Genomic DNA, 20,309 nt, shown 5'->3' on the forward strand with positions numbered 1-20,309 from the left:
AGAGAGAGGAAGTTCACAGTATCACATACAGATAGGTAGCTACAATATAGTGCACTTTGAGGGGGATATATATATATATGTATAAATTGGTCACTACCCAGAATTAAGGGGCCCTTTCCCAGCTTGATACATGCCCCCCCCCCAGGAGGAGGAGCTGTTTACAGGTCGCTGCTTGGATGGATATAAATTCGTATCTTGAGGGGAGAGAGGAGGGAGAGAACGAGACGCGGTTGACAGAGGTCTTTCTTCCTGTCTTCCCCGGGATGGGTCGGGATCCAGGAGGTGCGACAACGCCCCTGCTCCCCGTCCCAGCCGAGCGGCAGCAGGACGGGGCGAGACGGGACCCGCGACTGGTGGCAAGAAGGACGATTCGTTTCTTGGGGTTGGTTGGGGGCTTTGCATAGAAGTTACTGCAGGAGGGAGACAAAAAATGGAAAGAGAAAGGAGTTACTGGAAGAGCAAAACAAAACGGTTTCCGGCTGGTATTACAGTGGTACCTCGGGTTACATACGCTTCAGGTTACAGACTCCGCTAACCCAGAAATAGTACCTCGGGTTAAGAACTTTGCTTCAGGATGAGAACAGAAATCGTGCTCTGGCGGCAGCAGGAGGCCCCATTAGCTAAAGTGGTGCTTCAGGTTCAGAACAGTTTCAGGTTAAGAACGGACCTCCGGAACGAATGAAGTACTTAACCCGAGGTACCACTGTACTATCCTGCAATCTATGCTCGGGGCAGGTGCGAAAAGGGGGGTTTGGAAAAAGGCATCGATGCACGGCGCCAGCCCCCCTCGGCCGGCTGAGACTCATGCACCGCCTTCGTACAAATTGACACACGTATCGTGGCGTAGTAAATCCCACAGTGATTGTGGGGACAGACGGCTGCCAGCGTATGACCCTTGTTGATATAAAGTAGGGCTTTCCCAAGCTGGGGCTCTTTTGCTGTTGTCAGACTACAACTCCCATCATCCCTGAACCGCTGGATGATGGGAGTTGTAGTCCGACAACGGCGGGAGAGCCCCAGCTTAGGAAAACCCTGCTTTAAAGGCTGTGTTGGCCGTCGCTGCACAAAGGTCAAGGTTCTTTTTCAGAGTTTCATCGTGCTTTTCAACAACCTGCCCGCCCAAGATCGTGGAAGCTCTTGCACCTGAGACAGAATGCAAGGTAAAATACCCGCAGGCAGCTAGAACAGCTTAGGAATTACACCAGACTACAAAATTCTCCATTTCGTTCATTGATATAAACCATGAAGGGGTAAACAGGTAATGGAGAAAGATTTCTGTAGTTCAAGATTCTTGGATTAATTTAAAGGTAAAGGTAAAGGGACCCCTGACCATTAGGTCCAGTCGTGGCCGACTCTGGGGTTGCGGCGCTCATCTCTCTTTACTGGCCGAGGGAGCCGGCGTCCAGCTTCCAGGTCATGTGGCCAGCAGGACTAAGCCGCTTCTGGCAAACCAGAGCAGCGCATGGAAACGCCGTTTCCCTTCCCGCCAGAGCGGTACCTATTTATCTACTTGCACTTTGGCGTGCTTTCGAACTGCTAGGTGGGCAGGAGCAGGGACCGAGCAACGGGAGCTCACCCCATCGCGGGGATTCGAACCGCCGACCTTCTGATCGGCAAGCCCTAGGCTCTGTGGTTTAACCTGTGATTTAGAGGGAGTAGAGACGAGATTTGGATGGCATGCCTATCTAATAGATGAAAAAGTGAGTACATAAAGGCTTCCTAGGGCATATAATCAGAAAATCTATATATATATAATAATCATATAAGTCCTAGGCTCTGTGGTTTAGTCCTAGGCTCTGTGGTTTAACCCACAGCGTTTAACCCTTAGTCCTAGGCTCTGTGGTTTAACCCACAGCGCCACCCGTGTCCCTTATCCACAGCAATACAGGATCTACAAATGTTGGGAATAATAAAGCAAGCTTTCTGGGACATGCAACGAGTCCGCTTCATCAGGACGCGATCAGAGAAGGAGCTTTTCCCTTGCGACCCAAGCGGTTATCTCATGCACACACCCCCAGCGACTTACTGTATCGCTCTCCTCGTCGGAGACAGAGTGGATCTGAGTGTTATAATGGAGCGGCGAATACACCCAGTTCCGTTCGTCTGTTGGCTGCTGCACAGCAAAGCAAGAGCAAAGGCGGGCAGGAAAGGAAAACGAAGAAAGAGAAAGAGACAAGACAGATGAGAAGAAGGACAGCTCGGAGCACAACTGTGTAGCAGGAAAGAGAAAGAAAGAGCGCATAGCACAGGCCAGCCTTTCTCCAAACAAAGGGGTTGCCTTTCGGATATTTTAGGGCGGTGGCCTCGAGAGGGGAGATGGGAACGCCCCCCTTCTGCAAAACAACACAAAGAGTCTGGGTACAAGTTTCTGCTCTGCAAAGGCCTTAACTAGGAAGACAGCACAGCCGGGTTTGAGTCCTGACGGAGGTGCAACAGCTGGGATACGGCAGAAAATTCTGGGGAGATTTAGCCGTGGAAGTATTAACTGGCCGCACGTTCCTCTATAATTTAACTATGCGATAGCTGCTCAGGGAGACCAGAACAACGAATTAGGAAGAGCCTTCCATGAGCTCGCTATGAAGCCATCTATGAACTATGAATACCATCTCCTGGCCTGTCCCGCAGAGGACCTTAAGGTCCATGAATAACCATAGTTTAGAGGTCCCGGGCCCCAAGGAAGTCAGACTATCCTCCGCCAGGGCCAGGGCCTTCTCAGTGATGGCTCCGACCTGGTGAAATGCTCTGTCCCATGAGACCAGGGCCCTGCAGGATTTAACCTCCTTCCGTCGGGCCTGTAAGACAGAGCTATTCCGCCTGGCCTTTAATTTGAATTCAGCCTGATCTTTTATTTCCCTTCTCTTCCTTCCCCTTCTATGAAGATCACCCGCTCTGAGACCCCACAGCTAATTCTCCCCTGGCCCAAGTAGGACCAATTCAGCCAGCTAGCCCTGAGGATTACCTAATGCTTATTTCCCCTAAACTGATTTTTGAATTTTATTGTTATTCATGTTTTTATACTGTATTTTATGCTGCTTTTATAATGAAGTGTTTTAAATTTGTTAGCTGCTCTGAGCCTGGTTTTTGAACTGGGAAGGGTGGGGTATAAATAAAAAAATATTATTATTATTATTATCCACTCCTGTCTTGCCTTGGCCTCAGTTTTCCCCATCTGCAATATAGGGAGAATACCGACCGACCTTACAGGGCGGTTGTAGAAATACTGCAACGTAACTACATAAACTAGCTGTTCGTGTTAGAGAAGAAGAGTTTGGATTTGATATCCCACTTTTCACTCCCTTTAAGGAGTCTCAAAGCGGCTAACATTCTCCTTTCCCTTCCTCCCCCACAACAAACACTCTGTGAGGTGAGTGGGGCTGAGAGACTTCATAAAGTGTGACTAGCCCAAGGTCACCCAGCAGCTGCATGTGGAGGAGCGGAGACGTGAACCCGGTTTCCCAGATTACGAGTCTACCGCTCTTAACCACACCACACTGGCTCTCAGTGTTAGGGCCGGCTAGCTTAGCACTGCGAGCGACATTCGGCCTCAAGGAAAAAGGGGGTCCCTCTGCTACCACAGCCCCTGGGCACTTCGAAGCTGGAGCCAGCGGATTTCACTTACGTCCCCAGAGGAAACCGAGGCGGCTCGGAGCCTGCGCAGGCGTGGGGAGTAAATCCAGTACCTTCCGTCTGTGAACTGGGTGGCGCACGGCAGGGCAGATGATGGAAGATTTTTTTTGGGGGGGGGGATAAAGAAAGCAGGGAGAGGGAGATGGGAAAGGATGAATGGGAGGTGGAGAAAGAAAGAAAGAAAAAAAAAGATGACGTTGGAAGGGGTGAGGATGAATGATCATGAAACAGAGAGAAAAGCTGATGGAGGCAGTTTTTGTAGGGGGAGAGAAGGACTGTTGCTGGACCTCAAGCTGCATGGAAAAGGTTTTGCTGGAGCTGGAGCTCAGATGCATGAAGGATGTTGCTGCGGCAGGAAACCCCCCCCCCCCATTGCAGGAAGGCATGCAGGGATGCAACTCAGGTCGACACCCAACAAAATAAATGAAGGTAAAGGTAAAGGTACCCCTGACTGTTAGGTCCAGTCGTGGCCAACTCTGGGGTTGCGGCGCTCATCTCGCTTTATTGGCCGAGGGAGCCGGCGTACAGCTTCCGGGTCATGTGGCCAGCAGGACTAAGCCGCTTCTGGCGAACCAGAGCAGCGCACAGATAAGCCGTTTACCTTCCCGCCGGAGCGGGACCTATTTATCTACTTGCACTTTGACGTGCTTTCGAACTGCTAGGTTGCCAGGAGCAGGGACCGAGCAACGGGAGCTCACCCCGTCATTGCGGGGATTCGAACCACCGACCTTTTGATCGGCAAGTCCTAGGCTCAGTGGTTTAACCCACAGCGCCACCCGCATCCCGTTAGACAGTGAAATTCACGTTGAATTGCTGTTTTAGGGGTTGTTTTGAAAAGTCTGGAACGGATTAATCCGTTTTGCATTCCTTTCTATGGGAAAGCGCACCTTGGTTTTGGAACGGACTTCCGGAACGGATTAAGTTTGAGAACCAAGGTGCCGCTGTACAGAGACTGACTCCCTTGGGCTCACCGAACTCCGTATCATGGCTAGCAAGGTCTCCCCTGAGATTTGGGGCAAGTTTTCTTTCCAAATCCTACCTGGAAAGGCTGAACTGAAGAAAGGGAAGCTACACCTCCCATAGTTGCAGAACCAATGAATACAGGAGAGCGTTGGCTTTGTTTTTTGGGGGCGGGAGGAGGAATGACACACTCAAAAAACCCCCCAAAACAAACCCCGAGGAAAATCAGGAACACAGCAGTCCACAAATGCCAGATGGCCAATTCCGAACAGCAAATGTTATAATGAATTAAGCAACCGAGGCAGATTGCGTTTCCACTTCACATGCGTTTCAAACCACACAGCGCAGGTTTTTTTTTTTAAAAAAAGAGCGAAACGAAAAGCAAAACAGGAGCCGATTCCCTTCTGCAGCTGTTTGGAGAAGCTGCTTTGCAAAGCAAAGGAGAAAAGGAGGGGGGCAAGGGGGGGGGAGGCAGATCTGAGGCAGGATCTGGCAAGGGGCATTTGCTGCTGCCCCCCTTTGGCTGAAAGGGCTGGGGCTGGAGTCACTGAGGGGCACAAGCAAGGAAAGGGTCCAAACCTAGTCCTCTGGGGCTGAGACTGTTCAGCTAAAGCCATCGGAGAGGGCCAGAGTCCATGTCAGTCCTACTCAGAGTAACCCCACTGTGGGCAGAACACTAGGCACGTCCAAACTACGCATTTAGAGCATCGCTTCGAGCGGACGTGGCTTCCTGTCCCCAAAGGATCTTGGGAACTGTAGTTCTGCTCAGGGTGCTGTTAGGCAGGCATAGGCAAACTTGCCCCTCCAGATGTTTTGGGACTACAACTCCCATCATCCCTAGCTAACAGGACCAGTGGCCAGGGATGATGGGAATTGTAGTCCCAAAACATCCGGAAGGCCGAGTTTGCCTATGCCTGCCGTTAGGAGAGCCCTCGTTCCCCTCGCAGGACTACAATCCCCAGAGTGGCTCGGCGGTCAACCCCCCCTTCCCAGGGAATGCTGGGAATTGTAGTTCTGAGGGGGGGGTTGCTAAGAACCGTTGACGAACTACAGTTCCCAGCAATCTTTGGGGGAAGCCACAACTGTTTAAAGAGAGAAATGCCTGATGAAGATTGGTTGGATACAGCCCAGGATCTCGCCCTTACCCCAGCTGGGCAGGGGGTCAGATTGAGAGTTTATGGGGCACAGGGGCAGCTAGAAAACGACAGGCCTTCGAGGTGGGACTGTGCAGGGAGAGTGGAGTGGAACTCCTCCAGCTTCCTTCCAGGGGGTCTTCCTTTCAATGGGTCTACGAGTAGGATTAGGAACCCAAGGAGAGTGTGCTAGATCAGCCCTGTGGCCTGTCTGGTCCAGCTTCCTGCTCTCTCAGGGGCCGACCAGATGCACGTTCAAAGTTCCCTGCTTGTAGAAAGCTAGGTCATCAGCAAGATGCCAGTTTAATTACGTGCAAGGGAGTTTACCAGCCCAAATCCGTTTTAGCCACACACTGCGTGAAGGACTTTCTCTTATTGGTCCTGACTTGGGACGTTGGTGCCCGGGGAGTATCTCCTGTCTTGCTTAAAGAAAAACATGGCGTCACTTCCTGTCTTACTGAAGCCACTTCCGCCCTTAACCTTGCCACTTCCTTGGGGAAACGAGTCTCTTTTTCTACTTATTTATGGTGGGCATTGCAAAAGCAAGATGCCATGGAGGGGCAGGGCTGAGGAATGACTGATTTAAGTTCTAGCAGGTTTGACAAAAAGCGAACAGACGGGATTTGGCGTGAGAATCTGCGCCCACTCCAAACACACACACACACTTTAGCACCCAGACTCACTTTGACCCTGATTCAGCCTCCCTAGACTTCGTCCTCTGAACCCGATTCCGGCTGGAGAGAAAAGAAGCAAGGCCGGTTCACTGATAGCTCTTGGGAGTCATCGCCTCCTGGGTTGTCTACCCAACCCAGGGTAAATACAGCAAGCTTGCCTTACAATGAGTAGCAGCTCTCTGGGGTTCCAGGCAGCTCCCCTGACTCTGAACCTGGGGCCTTCTGTGTGGGAAGCAGGTGCTATATCGCTGAGCTATGCACCGTATTTTTTGCTCCATAAGACGCACCTGACCATAAGACACACCTAGTTTTTAGAGGAGGAAAACAAGAAAAAAATATTCTGAAAGAAACAGTGGATGTATGATTTTTGTGGTTCATGCTATGGCCACAGACATGATATGTGATTTGAAGGTGAGTTTGGGGTAGCCCAATGCAAAAATCCTGAGGATCCATGTGGATCTGTGCTTTGTAACCACGTTTTTGCACCATGGTGGCCCCACAAAACAGTGGATGTGTGTTTTTTGTGCAGGCTATAGCCATGGACATGCAATGCGATCTGATGGTGAATTTGGGGCGACCCAATGCAAAAATCCTGAGGATCCATGTGCTTTGACCTCCCCCTTTCCAGGCAGCCTCCTTTATCGCTAGCTTCCCTTATTTCCCTCCTGATCGCTTGCCGATCAGCTGCCCAGCGGCTTTGTTTCAACACCCCCTTCCCTCTTATTTGCCTTAGCATCTTTTCCTTAGCCGGAGCAGTTTTTTGCTCCTCCTTTTCTTCTAATTTCTCGTTTTGGTATTCCTGTCTCCTCTCCTTGCAAGTTCGCTGTCTTTACCTCCCCCCTCCCAGGCAGCCTCCTTTATCGCTAGCGTCCCTTATCTCCCTCCTGATCGCTTGCCGATCAGCTGCTCAGCGGTTTCATTTCAACACCCCCTTCCCTCTTTCTAAAAAATAAAAAGCACAACCTGCTTTTTGCCCCTGGGCAATTCGGCTCCAGGGACCATGCATGACGCACAGATATTTTCCCTTACTTTTTAGGAGGGAAAAAATGCGTCTTATGGAGCGAAAAATACGGTACTTTTATTTCGAGCGAAAGCTAACACCCTAGTCCTCATGGTTCCGAATAAAGCGCTGGCTTGAACGGGAGCACCAGGAAAGGAAACTGCTTTCTGTAGAGGTCAATATCGTACACAAGCAGCTCTCTGGAGTTTTGAGCCCGGGACGTTCCCAGTCCTACCCAGAGATTTGAACCCAGTACCTTCTGCCCCCCCCCCAAAAACAGATTCTTTGCCCCCGAGCCACAGCCCAGCTGGTGTTTTTATGAACTCGAGGGGGAAAGAAAAAGAGGGAGAGGAGGCACAGCGGGGCCAGTCGCTTTTCTGACCCCCGCCGTTTTCCTTCGTTTATAAAACGGAACTTACAAAATATATATCCGGGACGGGGAGGTCCTCCTCGTCCGAAGCTTGGCTGGCGGGCTCGGAGGCCTGGCTGGCTGTCTCCACCTCCGCCGACGCCTTCGGCAGCACCGTGGCGCAAGCCAGAGAGGTCGCCTCCCTGGAAAAGGACCAGAAAGTGTGGAAAGCACAGGCTGAGTCCGGGTTATTTGCTTGCAGGAGCAGCCCTCCCCACTGCGACCCCTCAGGGTGGTTTTGCCGGAACCGCAAGGCCCCACAGAGCCAGGCCATTGGGTCGGCTTGGCTCAGGACTGTTTACACTGACCGGAAGCAGCAGCTGCCCGAGGTTTCCACGCAGCCCTGCCTGGGGACTTGGTCAGGGCCACTTTGCTTGCAAAACTGAGCTTGGCCCCTTTCCAAAACTAAGTGCCTGTCCACCTGTCAACAGAGCCTGCTCAATCCTTGCTCTAGCACAGGGGCTGCAAAGGGACAGCGGCTTTTTGAACACTCCCCTGGGACGTTTTGCATGCGTTACAAAAACGTAACTCCCGCAGGTAGAAAGCTTGCACACCAAAGACAGAAGCAGCCTTTTTTTTAGAAAAACCTGGCTAGCGTTAACCCCCACCCCACCCCACAAATGTAGGGGAGGTTGTCAGTTTGCATTTCTTAGTGCAGAAAGTATTGGTCTGATGTGTAGAGATCTTTCCTATTCCAATTAACTCAAGAGGGTTCTGGAAGCTTCTTTTGTGTGAAAGCAGCAAGCAGAAGGTTCGTGATGTTTGGGTTATACCTTCAGAGAAGATGAGTATAGCTGACTTAAACTGGTTCTGTTATCTTTCTCTGTCAAGGTCATGCTGCCTATAATAATAAGGCCAGGAGGAGCCGGGATTTTACTATTTCTATCTCTTTTCCTTCTGGTGTGATGTTCTGCATATAGTGTTAAGGTTTAGACTTATTATGAGTTATTGTAAGTTTAAGTTAAATCTACTTATTATGAGTTATTGTAAGTTTAGGTTAAATCTGTTGCAACTGGATTTCTTATGGACAGCGCCAATCCTGAATACAGTGGTACCTCAGGTTACATGCGCTTCAGGTTACATACGATTCAGGTTACACACTCCGCTAACCCAGAAATAGTGCTTCAGGTTAAGAACTTTGCTTCAGGATAAGAACAGAAATCGGGCTCCGGCAGCGTGGTGGCAGCAGGAGGCCCCATTAGCTAAAGTGGTGTTTCAGGTTAACAACAGTTTCAGGTTAAGAACGGACCTCCGGAACGAATTAAGTACTTAACCAGAGGTACCACTGTACATTGGATTTGTGACCATTATGCTCATTTGCCTTCAGTAGCAGTAAAACTCTGCCGAGTGAAATATTAATTGCCTCTGGTCTTAATTTTTTGGGAATCCTGCAATGTCTTTTAAGTTTCTGCTCTGCTAGCTATACGTTGGAATCTGCTTGGGATCAACATTGAGCAGAATTCCATGACAGAGGGGCCACAAACAGAAACAGAACTCTCTCCCTGTGGTCTGTATAATGGTATGGGGTCGCTCGCGCATAAGTTGCCGCCTCTCCTGGCTATGTTGCCTTGTTAAACCTTTCTGTCTGGACAGCCCTTCAATTCGTGGCTGCCTCAGTCGCTAGCAGAATCCGTCAGTGGGCGTTTCTTAAACCTTTTCCAACATAAAAGTTGTCTGACACCCAGTCTCCTCCTACTTTCTCTGCGCGGAAGACTTCTGCGCAGGGAGGGCGTGGGTAGCGGAGGACCAGTGCTCCCCCCGCTCGTGTCCGGTGAAGAGTCTGGGAGCCCTCTCTCCGATTCCCCCATCTGCCCCTCCTTATTCCTGGTGTTGCACTGAATTGCTTCCCCATCTGCTGAGCTGCCTCTCTCCCTGCTGGGCCCTTCTCCTGCATCATTGGAGAGCCTTCCCTCCACCTCTAGCTCCGATGTCAGTTCCCTGACAGTCTGTTTAGGTTTTCCAGATCCCTTGCCACCCTGGACGCGATTCGATTTAGCCGGCGCCTTCCTGACCCTTTCAACAGGGAAACGCCAAGGAATTGGGACATGAGACGCTTCCTGCATTCAGGGCAGTTCCTCTGTGACCCCCCCCCCCATGTGCCTGGAAAGCTTTCGCATGCATCCCAGCACAGCAACTTGCCCTGACCCTGCGGCAGCCATGTCTGGGACCACGATCTCGACTTCACACTTGGGCTTGAGTTCCACCGTGATTTGCTGGAGGTCATCTTCTGCCCGGAGCTGTTCGCGAGACCTGCGGGTTTGGGAGGAAAGGAAATTATTATTGTTGTTGTTGTTGTTATATTCATTTCTATACCACTTTATACTTTTAAGAAAAACCTCAAAGCAGTTTACAGCGTTATCAATAAAATAATCCAAAAACAAAGTCAAAATATAAAACGTACAAAGTAACGCAATTAACAGGAAACTAAAATACTATCTTAAAAGATTACAAAATAAAACAGTGCAAAGGTCAACTACAGAATACATATTTAACACAAACGAAGCTAACAACCCCCCCCCCCAACTTAAACCTTTCAAAAGAAATCATTACTAAGTGAAGTCAAATATAAAATGCACATATAGGTAAAGGTAAAGAGACCCCTGACCATTAGGTCCAGTCGTTGCCGACTCTGGGGTTGCGGCGCTCATCTCGCTTTACTGGCTGAGGGAGCCGGCGTACAGCTTCCGGGTCATGTGGCCAGCAGGACTAAGCCGCTTCTGGTGAACCAGAGCAGCGCACGGAAACGCCATTTACCTTCCCGCCGGAGTGGTACCGATTTATCTACTTGCGCCAGCGTGCTTTCGAACTGCTAGGTGGGCAGGAGCAGGGACCGAGCAACGGGAGCTCACCCCGTCATTGCGGGGATTCGAACCGCCGACCTTCTGATCGGCAAGTCCTAGGCTCTGTGGTTTAACCCACAGCGCCACCCACGTCCATTAAACTGCACATATAAAACAGCATAATTAATGAGAGAATGAAATATTATCATAAGCATGACACAACCGAGATGGTGACTGGCTCCAAGGTCACCCAGTGAATTCCCTGGCTGAGTGGGGATTCAAAGCCCGGTGCCCCAGGTCACTGCTCCAATTTATTAGGCACGTATTAGGCCCGGGGCACTGAAATCTACAGATGGCCGTGATGATCCACTCCTGGGAGACACAAACAGTTAGAGGAGAAGCATTTGACTCACCTCCCGTCATGTCCCGAGGACTGCGTACGCCGCCTGCAAAGGAACAAGCAGGGCGTGAAAAAGCTAAAACTTTCAGCGTTGAATTTTCTTTTGATCTATATACCCATTGTACGGAATGACTCTATATACCTGTTGTACGGCAATGGACTCTACACGCCCTAATGGCGGCCAAGAGACCGATGTTGATGAATTGGAAGAATTAAAAATATTATCCGCTTTCATCGATGGACTGGGAATATGACAACGCTCACAACGTACAGACGGGCAGCTTACGGATGCAAACTTCGTTTGGATAAATTGGACAGCGCTTGGCATCAGTTTATACAGAACGAAGCAGGCGATTAACACCTACATAAAGCAATACCATGGAAGCCTAAAGGAAGCTGTTCTGGAAATCCCTTCGACTTCCAAAACATTTCGGAAGCCACGTCAGACATTCGGATTACAAAAGAACGTTCGCAAACCGGAACACTCGCTTCCGGGGTTTGTGGCGTTCAGGAGCCAAAATGTCTGAGTGCCAAGACGTCCGGCTTCCAAGGCGCGACTGTATGCGTTAGGGTAATAACATTGTGTATATTTATATAAGAATGTACAGGAGTATATTACAATGCATTCTTGCATGTTGTTTCTTTCTACATATTTTTGTTCTTTCCTCATTTTCCTTTATTTCTTTAAATTCTTTCAGTAACATATTAATACTGAAACGGCGGCAAGCTTCGTTACACAACAAATGAAACATGTACAAACGGTTTTTCCAATTCCTTCTTCTTTCTTTATGCTTCTGCTGCCTCCTTATTTTTATTCAGCGACCCCCCCCAATTGCACCCAAGGCTCCTACCGCCCCCCTGGATCGCTCCTGCGCTCCCCAGAGGGCGATATCGCCCACTTTCAGAAATATGGCACTAGTTAATCATCAGGGTCCCTTCCAACTTTTTACTTCTATGAACACATACTTATTTACTTAAGATAATAATAGTAATTTATTTTTTATAGCCTGCACATCTGACTGGGTTTCCCCAGCCACTCTGGGAAGCTCCCAACAGAATATAATAATTAAAAAGTGGGAAAAATCAAACATTACAAACTACCCTAAACAGGGCTGCCTTCAGATGTCTTCTAAAAGTCAGGTACAGTGGTGCCCCGCAAGATGAATGCCTCGCAAGACGGAAAACCCGCTAGACGAAAGGGTTTTTTGGAGGTGCTTCGCAAAACGAATTTCCTATGTGCTTGCTTCGCGAGACGAAAATGTCTTGCGAGTTCCTGCGGGGTTTTTTTCCTCCCCCCCCCCTTTTTCCCAAGCCGCTAAACCGCTTATCAGCTGATGGCTAAGCTGCTTAACAGCTGATCGTTAAGCCGCTTATCAGCTGATCGTTAAGCCGCTTATCAGCTGATCTTTAAGCCGCTTAACAGCTGATCGCTAAGCCGCTTATCAGCTGATCCGCTAAGCCCGCTAAGCCGCTAATACTGTAGCGCTAATCCGCTAAACCGCTAATGGGCTTGCTTCGCCAGACGAAAAAACCCGCAAGACGAAGAGACTCGCGGAACGGATTCTTTTCGTCTTGCGAGGCACCACTGTAGTTGTTTATTTCCTTGACATCTGATGGGAGGGCGTTCCACAGGGAGGGCGCCGCCACCGAGAAGGCCCTCTGCCTTAAGAGACTTTCAACATCCCTCAAAGTATGCTCACGTCCCCCTTTTCTGTATTGTGCCAATACGCCACGAGCCCCCCGTTATCCCGCAAAGGCAATTACACCGACGAGACCCGCTAACGTCACCCTGTTTGCTGTCTCGGAAGTCCCACTCAAAGGACGGTGATCAAAAACCACCTGGAATCTGAAAAAGGCTTATCGAGAGAGGCGCCTGGCTGTTCTTACCTGTACCTAGGCTGTTCTGAGGACTCAGAAGGAGACCTCTCGGGGACGGAGAGAGAGGTGGACGAGAGGGTAGTGGCGATGGAGGCGGTGGTGGCTTCTTCGAAGGACGGAGGGGTGCACGGGAGCAAGTCTGGCCGGCCTGTCGCAGTGGAGAAAAAGGAGAGGACGTTTTTAGCTGCTGCAGGTTGTTAAAAGTTTGTGGGTCGTAAAAACTTTGACCCACTGCTGCAACGCCCCTGCAATAAATTTGATTTATTGCCACTCCGACAAACTCCAGTGGCACCCACACGCTTTCACTCTTCTCAGTTGCTGGATAATAGCAGAGTTTAGGTAAAGGTAAAGGGACCCCTGACCATTAGGTCCAGTCGTGGCCGACTCCGGGGTTGCGGCACTCATCTCGCTTTATTGGCCGAGGGAGCCGGCGTCCAGCTTCCGGGTCATGTGGCCAGCAGGACTAAGCCGCTTCTGGCGAACCAGAGCAGCGCACGGAAACGCCGTTTACCTTCCCGCTGGAGTGGTACCTATTTATCTACTTGCACTTTGACGTGCTTTCGAACTGCTAGGTTGGCAGAAGCAGGGACCGAGCAACAGGAGCTAACCCTGTTGCGGGGATTTGAACCGCCGACCTTCTGATCAGCAAGCCCTAGGCTCTGTGGTTTAACCCACTGCGCCACCCACGTCCCTCATAGCCGAGTTTACATGCAGTGTAAAATGGCTTGCCTGTGTCGACGTGGTGTCTTCAATAACTCAGCTCAACACCAGTGCTTCTAATCTAACACTCTTTATTTAGAATTGTAACAAACTGAAAACCTACAGGATCTAGCTGCATGCTTGCAGCTTTCTGCCTCTAACAAAAATGAAACTACCTTGCTCACATTCTCAAACAGACTGCTCTCCAGAGAGAGCTCAGCTCCCCATGGAGCACAGATCAAAGGAAAATGTCTGGGTAATTGGGCAGTGCACCCAATTACTAAGAACGCTTCTGGAGTGTTAACTCTTGGCTGTCCAGAACCACAACACAGGTTCGTTGGCGTGAGCGCAAATAAGCGTGTGGAAGGGGGCTGGCCCATAGCTGTCAACCATCTCTTATTTGGCGGGAAAGTCCCATATCCCAGCGCCGTGTCCCGCTGCTGTCCCTTATTGATGATGTCCCTTCAATTTCCGAGGTTTCAAAGGAAGCAGCTCCTCTCCCTCCCTCCCTCCCTGCTGGCCAGGGAGGAGGGAGGCTCCAACTGTGTTGCTTGGCTGCGTTGCTCACCCAGTAAGGAGTCTAAGAACGACTGGGGGGTGGCGCTTGCATGCCTTGTGCCGATCAAATCGGCCGCGTTGCTTGGGGACTCGCCTTTGCTCAGCGCTTCCCAGCGGAGAGGTGATGGTGGTTTTCCTTGCTGCACCCCCTTTGCTGGGTTGCTGCGCTGTGGGAACCACCGCTTGAGGCTTCATTTGGCTGCTGGCTGGGCTTTCTGCCTTTGGCTCGGGAACTGATTGACTAAAATCCCTTGTTTTGGCTGCTGATCCCTTATTTTTGTGGCCGCTGGTCCCTTATTTTCAAATCTGTAAGTTGACAGCTATGGGCTGGCCACACACACAAACGTCTGCACAGCCACCCTCTAATGACACAAGGGAAACCGAGTCCTACTCAGGGCGAAAGTGGCGGCACAGCTGTTCTCTCCCCTTTTTCCGGAGAAGACGTCGGTCTCGCCAGGGACGGGAAGTTGTTCCGTAGGGAGTTGAGCAGCCCCTTCGCTGCGGTGAGGTTCCCGGGAGAAGCTGGGGTGCGTGCGAGGTATCAAAATCCCCTCAAGCGGAAGCCTGGATCTGGTTCAGCCACGAATTCATTCATAAACACAACCATTCATAAACACAACCATTCATAAACACAATTCATTCATAAACACAACCATTCATAAACACAATTCATTCATAAACACAACCGCCATCTCCGGGCCCCAGAACAGAGAAGGGACAGCTCAACTCCTTCCAGGACAACTTTCTACTAGCTAATTGGAGAGGGTGTCGGAAAGCGAATTCTTACCTTCCTCCCTACTCTGGGTAACGTTAGCACCTGCAACGGCACAGTAAGAAAATTGGAGGAGAAGGGAGAGAAGAAAAATATTTGTGGGATGGTGCTGGTATTTTGAGATACGCTATTTGCCAGTAATGATACACTGGGCACAAGATACAGGGTATAATATACTACTTGGATCATGGTAAAAGCTGTGAAAAGAAAATTTAAAATTTACAGCCTGCAGCTCATTAAAAGAAAACTATATGAAAATGATGTATAGGGTTTGACACCTGTAAAGCTTGCTAATATGTATAAAAAGTCATCTAATTTATGTTGGAAATGTAAGGAAAAAAGAAGGTACTTTTTCCACATGTGGTGGACATGTAAAAAGGTAAAGGGCTCCTGGGAAAGGATATATAATGCAATGAAAAAGATGTTCAAAAATACGTTTGTTTAAAAGCAAGAGGCTTTTTTACTAGGGATATTAGGAGATGAAGTACCAAAGAAGCAAAAGTGATTATTTATGTATGCAACCACAGCTGCTAGAATGTTACTTGCCCAGAAGTGGAAAGAAGAGACTATGCCAGCAAAAGAAGAATGGGGGACTAAGATGATCGATTATGCCGAAATGGCAAAACCAGCTGTGAAGACCAGGCACCGAGATGAAGGAAAATTTAATCAAGATTGGAAAAACTTTATAGATTTTAAAGAACACTGCAAGAACGTGGAAACGTTAGCAGGATTGTTGTAGCATTTATGAACTGATGGTAGAATTACGACGTGAAAGATAATTGGAAATTAAATGGAAAAATAATTAGATGCAATGGAAATTATAAAGGAAAAATCAGAAACCGGGGGCAGGGGGGAAGTCAATCAATGTAAATTTGGATTGGATATATATACAGTGGTACCTCGCAAGACGAATGCCTCGCAAGACGAAAAACGCGCAAGACGAAAGAGTTTTCCGTTTTTTGAGTCATTCCGCAAGACGAATTTCCCTATGGGCTTGCTTCGCAAGACAAAACGTCTTGCGAGTTCTTGCGAGTTTGTTTCCTTTTTCTTAAAGCCGCTAAGCCGTTAATAGCCACTAAGCCGCTAAGCCACTAATAGCCGTGCTTCGCAAGACGAAAAAACCGCAAGATGAAGAGACTCGCGGAACGGATTAATTTCGTTTTGCGAGGCACCACTGTATATATATATATATATATACATACACACACACACACACACACATATATATATATATATGAAAAATATTGGAGATAATTAAATACAATTTGGAGATAGTTAAATAAATGAAATTTAGATTGTTAAGAAAAGTTAAGAAATCTGATTCTAAATGGTATACTGTTTTTTTTTTGGATAATGATATTGGAAACTGCTAGATTCAGATACAAGGAAATTCAGATGGGAGGGACTAGAGGAAGTCAAATAATATGTTTATGAGATTGGAAGTTTAACTAAGTAATTAATTTGTGTTGATTAAGTGTGTGCTGTTATATTTTCTGTTTTGTTTTAGTAGTTCTATTGGGTTTTTTTGTCTTTTTTCTTTTACAGTATGTGTGATATTTGTATAAATTTAATAAAAATTATTAGGAAAAAAGAAAGAAAAGAAAAATGTTGTTATTAGAAAAATTGAAAATAATATTTTTTTTAAAAAGAAGAGACACGCTGTTTGCACTATAGGGTGTGGGGGTGCCAGAGAGCAGGTCGACCGCTAAGGAACAGCTGCAGGCGAGGGGAGGAGGAAGGCCAACAGGCGATGTGCGTTACCTTCGTCGTCTAGGGTGGGGTAGCTCCTGGCCCCCCGGAGGTCGTACTGGGCTTCGTCCTTCTCCGAGGGGAGCTGGCTTGCCGAAAAGGCGGCCAGAGGGCCAGAGGGCTTGACGGCTAGCAAGGCACTCCGCCCTTTCTTCGAAGGAGAGACCCTCAGAGCTGCAATTGGGGGGGGGGGGAGATGGAGAGCAACAGAAACGTCAGGTTGGCTCAGCGTTTGGAAAGGAAAGACGTGCAGAGATGGATCCCCTGGCCTGTGTCAAGAACGTTTCCCAGCCAAAGGAATGCACACAGCAGATAAAGGTAAAGGGACCCCTGACCATTAGGTCCAGTCGTGGCCGACTCTGGGGTTGCGGCGCTCATCTCGCTTTACTGGCCAAGGGAGCCGGCGTCCAGCTTCCGGGTCATGTGGCCAGCAGGACTAAGCCGCTTCTGGCAAACCAGAGCAGCACACGGAAACGCCGTTTACCTTCCTGCCGGAGCGGTACCTATTTATCTACTTGCACTTTGAGGTGCTTTCGAACTGCTAGGTTGGCAGGAGCAGGGACCGAGCAATGGGAGCTCACCCCGTCGCGGGGATTCGAACCGCTAACCTTCTGATCGGCAAGCCCTAGGCTCTGTGGTTTAACCCACAGCGCCACCCGCGTCCCTAAAACAGCAGATACTTATTGTCAAAAGGTAAGACTTGCAGCTCTGGAGACCTACGTGGTTCAACCTAGCGTCTAGGCCAGGCTTCCTCAACCTCGGCCCTCCAGATGTTTTGAGACTGCAATTCCCATCATCCCTGACCACTGGTCCTGCTAGCTAGGGATCATGGGAGTTGTAGGCCAAAAACATCTGGAGGGCTGAGGTTGAGGAAGCCTGGTCTAGGCAGATATTCCCAGGTCCTCTGTTTGTCCGCAGACAGCTTTCCAGGTCATGTGGCAAAGCAGGACTAAGCCGCTTCCGGCGCAACGGGACACCGTGACGGAAACCAGAGCGCAAGGAAACGCCGTTGACCTTCCCCGCCAAAGCGGTACCTATTGATCTACTCGCACTGGTGTGCTTTCAAACTGCTAGGTTGGCAGGAGTGGCAGAGCTTCTACTGTGGGCTGCAATGTGGGTGGGGTGGGTGGGCAATCTGGGTGAAATACCTGGGGGACGTGGGGCCAAGGAACAACAGAAATGCAATAAATGCTAAGAAGAGCAATCTCCTAGCACGTTCCAAAGGGAACGTGGAGGAGATGCAAAGTCAGTTTCGGCTCGCAGTTTTCCTCCCCAGCAAAAGCAAACAAACAGACCACACACACACACACTTACAGGTACTCTTCCTGAAAACCGTGTTGGTCATGAATTTGAAGAATCTCTCTGCATAGAAGCTGGGCCTGTGGACCGACACTGTGTCCTAGGGAAACAGGGAGGGAGATGGAGGAGTCAATATCCGCAATTCCCAGCCGGGCCTCCAAGGCAGAACGAAACCAGAGTCAAGTCGCTGCTGTGAGTCACCTTCGCAAAGCTATAAATTAAACGCTTTTCTGGGAGGGGTGGGGTGGGGTTTGTTTCCGGTGCCTGCCTAATTGCAGTCCTGATTAAAGCTTCCTGTTTTGATTTTGGCAGTCAACCGTTTCATTATCATCTTTGAATGGTTATTTAGTTACATCACTCATTTAGATGATTTCTGTATTTGCTTCACATTTCCAAAATAAAAAGAGAGAAATTCTAATCAGTTTACAACTTTCTCCCTTAAAAAAAAAGAATAAAATGCAACGCTACAAAGAAATTAAAAGTAAAACAAATGAAACAAAATTTACATATTTATTTGCTTTTATTTACTTAGTCGTACCTTGGAAGTCGAACGGAATCCGTTCCGGAAGTCCGTTCGACTTCCAAAACATTTGGAAACCAAAGCGCAGCTTCCGATTGGCTGCAGGAACAGTCATTTTCAGGTTTGGACCATTTGGGAGTCAAAAAATTTGAGAACTAAGCTGTTCAAAAAAGCCAAGGTACGACTGTATCACCTTTATCTTCCAGGGATGTACATGGTGTGTACAAACATACACACACATATATACAACAATTAGGTAAAGGGACCCCTGACCATTAGGTCCAGTCGTGGCCGACTCTGGGGTTGTGGCGCTCATCTCGCTTTATTGGCCGAGGGAGCCGGCGTACAGCGTCCGGGTCATGTGACCAGCAGGACTAAGCCGCTTCTGGCGAACCAGAGCAGCGCACGGAAACGCCGTTTACCCTTCCAAATTGAGAAAATGGGGGGAGACTGCCCAGAGTTGCTGAGCTTCTTTTCGGGGGGATGCAGATTGCCCAGACTTGTTGAGCTATTTTGGGAGGGGGATGCTGAAAATCGCTCACCCGCAGGACCGCCACAGCCAATCGCCCGCCCAATTGCCGCAGCAGCCAATAGCCAGTGGACCTTGCCGCACCCACCAATCACCCGCAGAAACGCCACTGACAATCTCCCACTCATGGCAACCAACAATCGCTCGTCCCGCCTCTCCACTATCCGTGTATAAGACGACCCCCAATTCTTAACATTCTTTTAAGAAGAGAAGAGGAAGAGTTTGGATTTGATATCCCGCTTTTCCCAAAGGAGTCTCAAAGCGGCTAACATTCTCCTTTCCCTTCCTCCCCCACAACAAACACTCTGTGAGGTGAGTGAGGCTGAGAGACTTCAGAGAAGTGTGACTGGCCCAAGGTCACTCAGCAGCTGCATGTGGAGGAGCGGAGACATGAACCCGGTTCCCCAGATTGCGAGTCTATCGCTCTTAACCACTACACCACACTGGCTCTCAAATAACATGGCTCTTTTAAAATAACATAACCTCTGCTTATACACGAAAAAATACGGTATGCTCCTTCTGAGGCAGTGAGTGCTGGGATCAGCTTTTAAATTTTTAAAATAAAACACAGCTCATCAGGTTAAATGCTAAAGCAGCTCTGCGAACCAAGCGGCCCGCTGGGCCGAAACTCACCCCGTCGTGGACGAGAGCCTTCCATGTGTGCTCCAGCTTCTTGATGAATCTGGGTTGCGAAAGGAAGAAAGGAGTGTGGGAAATTAAGGGGGGAGGAAGACACACGCAAGTCCTGCTTACCAAACACAATGCGTTCCCATGAAAGCTTTTGTTAGGGGAGTGTTTGCGCAAAAGCCAATCGTTTCTCTTATCTCTAATGGGAACATTTCTAATCTGGTCTCTCTCCCCGCCACCGCAGCCGGCCATGGTTTCTTCCCAAAAATGGCGGCTGCAGCCAATCGGCAAGAGAGAGGCAAAGAAAAAACCAATATGCCCGACCCCCCCAGCCCCTGGCAGCTTGGTTTCTCCGATCTCTCTCAATGCCCCCCCCCCCTCCGTGGCTTCTGCCCCAAAACTGCTGCTGTCGGCCAGCAAAGCACAAACAAGTAACGAAGTGGGCAAACTCTGGCTGTCCGGATATCTGAATCAGCTGTGCGTGCAGTGAGGTTTGGACATAATTACTTATGTTTGGATCAAACCTCTCCATTCTTAAGGAAATTAGCCCTGAGTGCTCACTGGAAGGACAGATCCTGAAGCTGAGGCTCCAAGACTTTGGCCACCTCAGGAGAAGAGAAGACTCCCTGGAAAAGACCCTGATGTTGGGAAAGATGGAGGGCACAAGGAGAGGGGGGGCTACAGAGGATGAGATG

General features: G+C 49.3%; 1 protein-coding gene and 1 long non-coding RNA gene across 10 annotated transcripts in view; both read right to left on the reverse strand.

The window, feature by feature from the left end:
• Positions 1–267: 267 nt before the first annotated feature.
• Positions 268–20,309, reverse strand: part of PIP5K1C (phosphatidylinositol-4-phosphate 5-kinase type 1 gamma) — a 47,579-nt gene continuing 27,537 nt past the window's right edge. Inside the window, exons 10-19 of one of the 9 annotated variants that reach the window (XM_080988905.1) lie at positions 19,621–19,669; positions 17,954–18,038; positions 16,652–16,813; positions 12,871–13,009; positions 10,997–11,029; positions 9,943–10,053; positions 7,814–7,946; positions 3,620–3,694; positions 2,027–2,110; positions 268–410 (exon numbers count right to left, since the gene is read on the reverse strand). In XM_080988905.1, coding sequence (XP_080845031.1) covers positions 408–410; positions 2,027–2,110; positions 3,620–3,694; positions 7,814–7,946; positions 9,943–10,053; positions 10,997–11,029; positions 12,871–13,009; positions 16,652–16,813; positions 17,954–18,038; positions 19,621–19,669 — 874 coding nt within the window. In that variant the 3' untranslated portion in view covers positions 268–407. Of the gene's footprint in view, positions 411–2,026; positions 2,114–3,619; positions 3,695–6,403; positions 6,455–7,813; positions 7,947–9,942; positions 10,054–10,996; positions 11,030–12,870; positions 13,010–16,651; positions 16,814–17,953; positions 18,039–19,620; positions 19,670–20,309 lie in introns of those variants that run through there. The other 8 variants (XM_080988906.1, XM_080988912.1, XR_013981175.1 and 5 more) reach the window with 8 other exon arrangements.
• LOC308467564 lies at positions 8,386–9,471 on the reverse strand. The gene is made up of 2 exons (XR_013981220.1): positions 9,284–9,471; positions 8,386–9,240 (listed from the first exon to the last, which is right to left on the reverse strand). It is a non-coding gene; the product is annotated as an uncharacterized lncRNA (long non-coding RNA).

Source organism: Podarcis pityusensis, assembly GCF_964106645.2.
Source record: "Podarcis pityusensis genome assembly, chromosome: 18".
Classification (NCBI taxonomy): Eukaryota; Metazoa; Chordata; class Lepidosauria; order Squamata; family Lacertidae; genus Podarcis; species Podarcis pityusensis.